Source organism: Phodopus roborovskii, unplaced genomic scaffold, assembly GCF_943737965.1.
Source record: "Phodopus roborovskii unplaced genomic scaffold, PHOROB, whole genome shotgun sequence".
NCBI lineage: Eukaryota > Metazoa > Chordata > Mammalia > Rodentia > Cricetidae > Phodopus > Phodopus roborovskii.
Window position 1 is genome coordinate 10,735,277 of NW_026126433.1, and position 9,751 is coordinate 10,745,027.

Genomic DNA, 9,751 nt, shown 5'->3' on the forward strand with positions numbered 1-9,751 from the left:
CTGGGAGTGCTGCTAGGACTGTCACTTGGCAACCAATGACATTCTTTTCCGTGTTTGTGATGTTGGGGAATGAACCAAGAGCCTCTTGCACTGTACACAAGTACTCTACCACGGAACTACATTCCCAGGCCCCATGTCTCCATTCTCGTTTTCTGTTTGTCTTTGAGGCAGCGTTTTACTATGCAGCCAGGGCTGACCCTGGAACTCTTAATCCTCCTGCTTCTGATTCCCAAGGTTGGGTCTACAGATATGTGCCACTTCACATTAGGTCCTTTCTTCTTTTTTTATATAAGCATAAAATGGAGAAAATGAATAAGCAAATATTTCAGCATAGTTTCACTGGAGATGAAACACATTCCAGTCACTCATTCTTTACTATTGTGAAGTGTGCTTGAACCCAAGGCCTTGTGTTTGTTAGGTATACATTCCACCCCCATCTCTCCTTGACCACTGCTTTCTTTGTTTTTACTTTGAGCTAGGTATCTTACTAAGTTGCCCAGGCTAGCCTTAAGCTTGCCATTCTCCAGGGCCAGGCTTGCCTGTCTAGTCACTGGGATTATACAAGTATACCACCGTACCCAGCTAAAACCAGAACCCACCCATCTCTCTCTTCTTCCTCCCTCTCTCCCTTCCTCCTGCTCCCTCTCTATTCACCTCCTCTGTATGAGAGGAATAAAATCCAATCTTACTCACTCTAGGAAAGCACTCCACTGTTCAGCTACATCCAGCCTCATGCTCACTATTTTGAGAGGAGGTGCATTAAAAGAACATTTTGGAATGAATGATAAAACCACACTTCCACACTTTGCAGAAATGCAGATCAGGCTTGGGCTGCCTGGAAGAAACAGGATGTGCTGTCTCACAAACAATCACATGAGAGTGGCAGTTTCTCTCTGCTCAGGGCTGTATTTCCAGAAGCGATAAAAACATTAAGATGAGTCTATTAATTAGTCATTGCCTTACACATCTGGTAACTGAATTAATTTGACCTTAATATTTCCTAAGTGCTGTCTGCAGGTCACAATTGCTCCTGCTCACCTGTCAGAACTCGTTCCCCGAAGTCCTTCCCCGGCCCTGTGTTTGTAGGAAACCCAACTGAATCAGCTACACATCACTATGGTTACTGAACGCTCCAACTTCTGTGCAGTGGTGTTCTTCCTCACAAGTCTAAAGGTGGCAAACAAAACTTGTTTGCTACCAAGCATCACGGCCTGCAAGTACAGTCCCAGTGATCCAGAGGCTGGCAGGGAGTTGTTGTGAGTTCAAAACCAGCCTACACCCAGGACATGGTAAGTTTGAGGCCAGCTGAGGCTACAGTGTGAGACAATGTTTCAAAAAGGGAAATCATTAAAATTAATTTACTAATATTTTGAAGTTAGAGCTCCAGTGTCCATCTCTTCTTCCAGACTACAGATGTAATAGAGTGGCTACCTCCAGCTCCTATCCCGTCCCAGACTACAGGTGCCATGTGAGCTGCTGCCTTGGGCTTCCCTCCCCTCTCCCCCTTTCCCCTCCCATCACAACCCATACTACAGATGCCTTGTGAACAGCTGCTTGGACTTCCATCCCTCCCTGACCCATCAACTGTACTCCCTGAAACTACAAGCCAAAATAAACACTTTCTATTCTTAGTTAAAATTTACTTGAGATCAGTATAATTTCCAGTTCAAAAGGTATGACAAAGGCCGGTACACTGGAGCTCTGCAGTTTCCAGCTGGGCTGCAATTTCAGTCACACCCACACAACATGGGAGCATAGCATGGCTCCTAGAGAGCTCAGATGAGGTCACATTAAGCTCTAAGCGTGAGCAGACATCTAACAGCTTTGCTCAACTACTCCAAAAGTGTGGTCATTCATATGAAGAAGGAAGACACTGCCTGGTGGTGTGTGTTGCCACGCTCAAAAATAGAGTGAAATTGTGAAATCAGCAGAAATACTATTTTAGTAACTTTTATTTATTTATTTATTTATTTTTTTACATTTTATCATAAGATTTATAACTAACACACTATAGGTCTCTCGCTAAACCTGGAACTCCCAGACTCAGCCAGAATGGATGGCCAGAAAGTCCCAGGGATCCTACTGTCTGCTTCTATAGTTCTACATGGGAATACAGGCATGTGATAATGAGTATACAGGCATGAGCTGGGAATCTGGGCACATGTACTATGTACAGGTTTTACTTGTATACTGAGGATTTGAACTCAGGTCCTCATATGTACACAAAGAGCATTTTGCTCTGTTGACTGAGTCATCTCCTAGCACCCGCTAAACATTATTTTACAACATAAACATTCTAGCTGCATAGTTCTCAGAAGTAGGAGCAGACAGTCAACGCTGAGCTACACCCCACCCTCCTCTTCCACTGTTCCTGAATCTTCATTCACTCAAATGACTACAGGGTGTCGGAACCAAACTGAAGGACGAATGCATACAAGATAAGCATTCTACCACTGTGTTCTACCTCCAAACCTTTCCTCTGACACAGAATCCATTTTCCCTCCCTCCCACCTTCCCTCCCATCCTTTTATTTATTTATTTATTTTGGTTTTTCAAGACAGGGTTTCTCTGAGTAGCCTTGACTATCCTGGAACTCACTCTGTAAACCAGGCTAGCCTCAAACTCAGAAATCCGCCCTCCTCTGCCTCCTGAATGCTGGAATTAAAGGCATGCCATACCACGGCCTGACTTACAAACAATCATGTGTTTGGACTGGCAGAAGGTTCTTAATCCTATAAAATATCTGCATCTCTAGTTACAGCTTCTATCCACCAAGGCAAAACAAATTCTACCCAAAGGGACTGGTGGCCAAGAATAAACATGTGCCAAAGGGTTCTGACGGGTACTGCCAAACTGCCAGAGGAAGTGGTCTTGTGCTCTCCTCAGCTCACCTCTCAAAGTTCAACACAGCACCCATCTTTTCACCCCAACAACCTTTTCCTTTCCTTTTTTTCCCCAATATGTATCCCAGGCTGGCCAAAGACACACTTTGAAGATAAGGATGCCGACACCTCTTGAATTCTGGGATCACAGGCATGTAGTGCCACAACTGGTTTACGTGATACTAAGGATTGAACCCAGGACCTCATCCGTGCTTGCCAACTCTCTACCAACTGAACTACAACCCCATCCCACTTACATACATAACATTTGAAAGAAGCTCTTAGACATGGCTCCTTTCTGTCCTCTGGCATCCAGCTGTACCTTCTTCACCTGCTGCTTCTCAACCTTCCCAGTTCTGTAACCCTTTAATACAGTTCTTCATGTTGTGGTGACCCCCAACCATAAAATTATTTCAATTGCTACTTCATAACTGTAACCTTGCTACTGTTATGAATCATAACATAAATATCTGATAAGCAGGGTTTCTGGTATGTGATCCCTGTGGGGGTCAAAACCCATAGCTTTAGACTCTTGAAGATCACCCAACTAATGTGATAACATAATCATACATGCTAGGTTTCCTAGATAGGTTACACAAAATACATATCATCCACAATATATCCAAATAATATCCAAAATAAATATTCATAATAGTATTACATCTTATTTATATTATAGTACTATTTGAGGGGACTTCTTTCTTTTTTTTTTGTTTTTTTTGTTTGTTTGTTTGTTTGTTTTTTGTTCAGGACAGGGTTTTTCTGTAGCTTTGGAGTCTGTCCTGGAATTCGCTCTGTAGTCTGTAGACCAAGCTGGCCTTGAACTCACAGAGATCTACCTGCCTCTGCCTCCTGAGTGCTGGGATTAAAAGCATGTGCCAGTACCACCCAGCTTTTTCCTCTGTCTTGTGCCCTATGTCCAATCATTGCGATTGTATTTATTGAGCTTTCCTTCCTTGGAGTCCTAGCTGCCCAGATCTCTCCCTTTCTTTTGCTTTTTGTTGTTTGTGCTTCTTGCAGCAGGGGATAGCCTTGAACCCGTCTCCTCCTGTCTCCAGCTCCCCGGTGTTAGGACTGCTTAAACACTCCAGATACCTAGGTCATCCCATACCACATTTACTTGGAATTCTGGGTGTTTCCAGTGGTTTTATCAGTTATTTTCCTTGTGGTTGTAGAAACCGGGGTTCAGCTCTGCCAGGCAGGCACTGTGTGTGAGTTCGACGACAGCCTGGTCTACAGAGTGAGGTCCAGGACAGGCTTAAAAGCTATACAGAAACCCTGTCTTGAAAAACAAAACAAAACAACAACAACAAAAAAAAAAAAAATGGTAGAAAACGTGAAGAAAATGGTGCAGGCAACGACAACAGAACAAGGAAGCACTTATAGTAATTATTTTCAGACAGGCTCTCACTATGCTGCCCTGGCTAGCCTGAAGCTCACAATGTAAACCAGGCTAGCCTTAAACCCACCCAGAACTGCCTGCCCCTGCCTCCCGAGTACTGGAGATGATAAGGTGCATGCACCGCCACACCATGCTGCACTCAAACTTCTTGATGTTAGAAAGTAGGTCCAGCTTAATCTCTTAAATAACTTTAATGGCTTTTTTAATTGAGCCAAAAATTACTTGGCAAACAAGAGTGTGCCAACTTCATGGCAACTCTCTGGTTTTTTTTTTTTTTTTTTTTTTGTTTAGTTGATTGGTTTTAGGATTTCCAAGACAGGGTTTCTCTGTGTAGCCTGACTGTCCTGGAACTCACTCTGTACAGCAGACTCACTGAGTGAGGCTCAAACTCACAGAGATGCACCTCCTTACTGCTGGGACTGAAGGTGTGTGTTGCCACTGCCGCCATTGCCACCACCCAGCAACCATAAATAAGCTTATCTTGTTTGAACAAAAAGAACAATCCTACATAGTTCCCCCACAATCTATGGTGGAGCTCTGCACTCCATTAAAGCCCAGCATAGCCTTTCCCTGGTAGTTTGGAAGGCGTGCTGGGAAGAAAAGCTTCCCTCCACCACACAGGCCACAGGTCTTTAAACAAACTCCTGGGACACTCAGGAGGCAAAGCAGGATGATCGTGAGCTGAAGGCCAGCTTCTGACAGGTAGCAAGCTCTGGATGCAAAAGAACAAAAATAAGAAAAGACCAACCCATCTATAAACTGAAACTAGAGATGTGAAGACAGAAGGACCGGGAATTTAAAGTCACCTTTCACTACATAACAAGTTCATAGTCAGCTTTAGCTACATGATATATTGTCTCAAACAACAACAATAACACACACACACACACACACACACACACAGAGAGAGAGAGAGAGAGAGAGAGAGAGAGAGAGAGAGAGAGAGAGAGCACATAGTGGGGACAGATCTGTAATCTCTGAAAAGAGAACTGCCAGGAATTGGAAGCCTCCTTAACCCACACAGTAAATTTCAGGTCTGTCTGTCCTACATAAAGTGAGAGATCCAGTCTCAAAAGGACCACTCAAACAGAAATTATAGTAACAGTTGAGGGCCATGGTGATGCACACCTTTAATCTCAGTACTTGGGAGGCAGAGGTAGGCAGATCTTTGTGATTGCAAGGCCAGCCTGATCTACATAGTGAGTTCCAGACCATCCAGAGCTACAAAATGAGACCTTGTCTCAAAAGAGAAAAAAGACCCACAAACGTAACTGGGCCAGAGTGAGGGTGTAGCTCATTCACTTGTCCACTGTTTGCCCAGTGTGTACAAAACTCTGAGTCTAATCCCTGTTTGGAGGAAACTCAGGCAAATTTCTCTCTCAGTGGAATATATTTTTTCTGGTCTGAATGGTCTTGCTAGTAATCTCAGTTTAGCAGGAAGGTGACCAGAGTCACTCTCTGAAAACCCTCTCCCAGGCCAGCACCAGATGAGAATACTTATTACCTCCTCAGTTCGGGGATGCCTGCCTGGCATTACACTTTCCCGGTTCCCAGCATGCTGGAGGGCACACCACAGAAGCCCAGCAATGCCTTGCCTTGGTTGTCTGGAAGGCATGCTGGGAAGAAAAGCTTCCCTCCAAATATGGGCTTTCCCTAAACTAGTATGATATGAAAGAGTGCTTCAGTGACCTAAAACAAGAAAACAAAGCACCTTCACGCCAATACAGTGTTCTTCTTCTCTTATTCTACTTTTTAAAGATGGCCAATCCAGCCCAGTAAACACTCTTTCTTCTCCGGAATCTCAGAAAGGTGTTACTTGTACAAGGTACACTCACTTTATAAAGGCTTCTTAGGAGAGAATGACTTTCTTGGCATGCCTGTAGAGAAGAGAACATCATTGTTCCACAGGTCAACACTCTTAAAGCCAAGAAAGTGGACCAGGTCTGCAATTCCAGCATTTGGGAGGGAGAGGCAGGTCACAGACTGGGCTACACATTGAGTTTCAGGCCAGATGGAGCTTCATGCTGAGTCCCTGTCTATAAAACAAAAACAAAAACAAAAACAAAAACAAAACGAAAACCAGCTGAAGTTTATGGGTTAAGAGCATTGGCCCTGGGCTCATTCCCAGCACCCACGAGGCTCATAATCCTCTATAGCTATAGCCCCAAGTGATCCAACACCCTCTACTGGCTTCCAGAGGCACAGCATGCATGTGGTATACAGATAATACATGTAGGCAAAACATCCATACATAAAAATTAGTAATAAAACAAATGTAATACATGATCACATACTAAAAAAAGACAAAAACAGCTGGGCAGTAGTGGTTCTCACCTTTAATCCCAGCACTAAAGGCAGAGGCAAACGGATCTGTGAGTTCAAGACCAGCCCGGTCTACATACTGAGTACAAGGGCAGTGAGGATTACACTGAGAAACCCTGTCTCAAAAACAAAAACACTGCCCCCCCCCAAAAAAAAAAGCCAAAGAAACAAGACAAAACAAAAAACAGTATTAAGGCTCAGTGTAGAGCAGAGGTAAAGGGTGACTTGATTGTAAAGGAGAGTTGGGAAAGCTGGATAATGTAGACCAGTCAAAGATACTATCCACTCATGGGGTTCAGCCTTGACTGCAGAATGTTTCTGATACTAAAAACAATCCTATCACCAAACAGTTACACTGTCCTGCCCATGGGGGGAGCAACCTACATGTGCTGGGTACAGTGGAGATAGAAATGTCACCCTATCAGGCTAATGAAGGCCAGATCGCCCTAGCTCAGGCCAAAGTTATCTCCCGACATCGAAGGACACAAAACAAACGCCGCCAGGCAAACAGAAAGCACAGCCTGCAAACAAGAACATTCACAGCCCTCCAGGTTTCCTAGCCTCCTTCTCTCTTGGGCTGAGCTAAGAGGTGCCAGGGAGCGAATCGAAGGTCACGGCGGTTCCTCCTGGCCTGCTGTCTCCAGAATGCCTGGAAACGTCGGGAAGCCTCCCGCGCCCGCTTCTGCTCTTCTTCAGGGAATCACAATGCCTTTCTCTAAAAACATTTAACTCCTCCTGTGCCTGCCGGTGGGACGACGAAGATGGGGGTGGGGTGGTTTATAAAATGCAAAAGGGTTTGGCGCAAGGCAGGGCAGGACCTAGAAAAGGTTAAACAGCTGTCACGGAGCCGCCAGGCGAGAATTTCATCTGTTTTCAGACGCCTATCTGCCCGCGGACGTCAAGGATGCAAACAACATCGAGCTAGCGATCTGGGGAAGCGCGCGCTCCGGGAATCAGGGGTGACACTGGGTGTCCCCCACAGCACTGCAAGGATACAAACATGACACCCAGGGGAACGGAAGAAGCGATAGGGAGGGGAGATGAGCGTTCACGGGAACAGGGGACACTTGGGGTGTCCCTCTTGCAGAGCAAGGATGCAAATATGACATCGCAATGGACCCATTGGAAACCTGGACAAGCAATCGGGGTTTAGTTTAGGGGAGCAGGGGCAACATGGGGCATCCCCTTCGTTCTGCTCACCACTTGCTGTGCGCCGCGGAAAGTGGCGTCCAGCAGCATCAGTTTCCAGGGATCGGACACCGCGCCGGGCAGTGGGATGTACACGTAGTAGGCGGCCAGCGCCAGCAGCGCAGCCAGTAGGACGCACGACGACCTCATTGTCCCCAGGCTGGGCTGTCCTAGGCTGTCCTAAGCTGATCGCCGTACAGTGCGATGCTACCCGGAGACCGCCGGTAAGTTTCTGCCAGTCTCAGCTGCAGCTTCACGTGTTTGTCTTACGGCTGCGAGCCAATCACAGGCTGCGTCAGGAGGAAGTGGGAGCGCGGATGTGCCCCCTCCGCGGTGTCCTCGCCAAGAGCTACGGACTCGCCAGGTTGCAGGAAGCGCGGTGGTGCTGCAGCGGCGGGAGGGCGCACAGCAACCCCTGGCGGACGCTGTGAGTATGACCGCCTGCGATGCCAGCATGCCTTCTGAAGTTTTGCAAAGGGGTTTCAGGCTAGGCTGAGCTACTTGAAACAATCTCAGAAGAAAAACTAACATTAACAAACAAACAATAAGTTGGGGTTAGCACATACACCTGTTTTGAAAGGTGGGAGCATGATCACCAAGGTCAAGATCATCCTGAACTACATGACAAGTTTGAGGCTGTGTTAGCCTAGATGAGAGAGCCTGTCTCAAGAAAAACAAAATATTAAACAAACAAACAAATATAAAACTCAAATAATTGCATTGTGCATCTCCCAGAGCATATAAATCATCTGATCCAAAACAAACACTATTGCAAAAGATAGCAAAAATCCTCTCTCTAGAATAAGACTAAGAATGGAATGTACGTTCAGTAAGATGTTCAAAGAGATCTGCTGCTGGTGGTGCTCGCCTTTAATCCCAGCACTTAGGGGCAGAGGCAGGCAGAGTTCTGTGAATTTGAGATCAGCCTGGTCCACGTAGTGAGTTCTAGGCCAACCAGAGCTACATGATGGCAGGCAGGGGCGTGGACATGACACAGACAGACAGACAGAGAATCTGATTTCTCATAGCTCAAGCAACAGGGTCAGTATAACTCTTCTCATGTCTTAGCTCCAAAATCCCATTCTCAGCGGGGTGTGGTAATGGCACCAGTAATCTTAGAACTGGGTAGATAGAAACAGGAGGACCAGAAGTTTGAGGTCAGCCTGGGTGAAACCTTGCTGGGGAAAGATAATGAAAAGGGAGGGCTGGGAGTTCAGTCCAATGATACAGTGATTGTCCAGCATGCACAGACCCGGGTTTAATCCTCAGTACCAATGTAAAAAGTAAAGCAAAGACTTTATCTTAAAGTATGTATTTGTGGGCTGGAGAGATGACTCAGAGGTTAAAAGCACAGGCTGTTCTTCTAGAGGACCTAGAAGAACAATTCCCAGCAACCACATGGTGGCTCACAACTGTATAATGAGAGCTGATGCTCTCTTCTGGCATGCAAGCGTGTGTGCAGAAAGAATATGGTATATATAATAAATAAAATTTAAAATTATTTATTTGACTTTAATTATATGTTTTGTGTATCTGTGTGTGGAAATGTGCACACAAGAGTAAGTACCACTGAAGGCCAGAAGAAGCCATCAGATCCCCTGGAGCTGGAGTTAGGGGTGATTGTGAACAGCTTGACATGAGTGCTGGGAACTGAAATCTGGTCCTTTGCAAGACCCTTTCTCCAGCCCTAAATAGTTTGTTGCTATTGTTGTTTTAAGAAACTGCAATGATTCTTGGTGCTCCCTTTGTAGCTTGGAAAAGAGTTTTGTAGTTGTAACCTTTTCTTTTTGATAGTTTTTTTTTTTAATGACACCAATTAAGATGAACTAAAGCCCTTTCTTTCAGAGGCATTGAAAGAAGTAGACAGGCAAGGTGTCACACACTTTCAGTCCCAGAACTTGAGTGTTGCACGATAAATAAAAGCCCAGAGACTCATATCGGGGTTCAAACTTCAAGC

The 9,751-nt window shown here is 45.4% G+C and overlaps 1 protein-coding gene across 1 annotated transcript in view; it reads right to left on the bottom strand.

Annotated features, from left to right (window-relative positions):
• Nceh1 (neutral cholesterol ester hydrolase 1) overlaps positions 1 to 8,156 on the bottom strand; it is a 61,885-nt gene extending 53,729 nt beyond the window's left edge. The window contains exon 1 of the mRNA XM_051185903.1: positions 7,807 to 8,156. Within this exon, the coding sequence (XP_051041860.1) occupies positions 7,807 to 7,944 (138 nt within the window). The 5' untranslated portion in view covers positions 7,945 to 8,156. The remainder of the gene's footprint in view (positions 1 to 7,806) is intronic.
• Between the last annotated feature and the right edge of the window lie 1,595 nt (positions 8,157 to 9,751).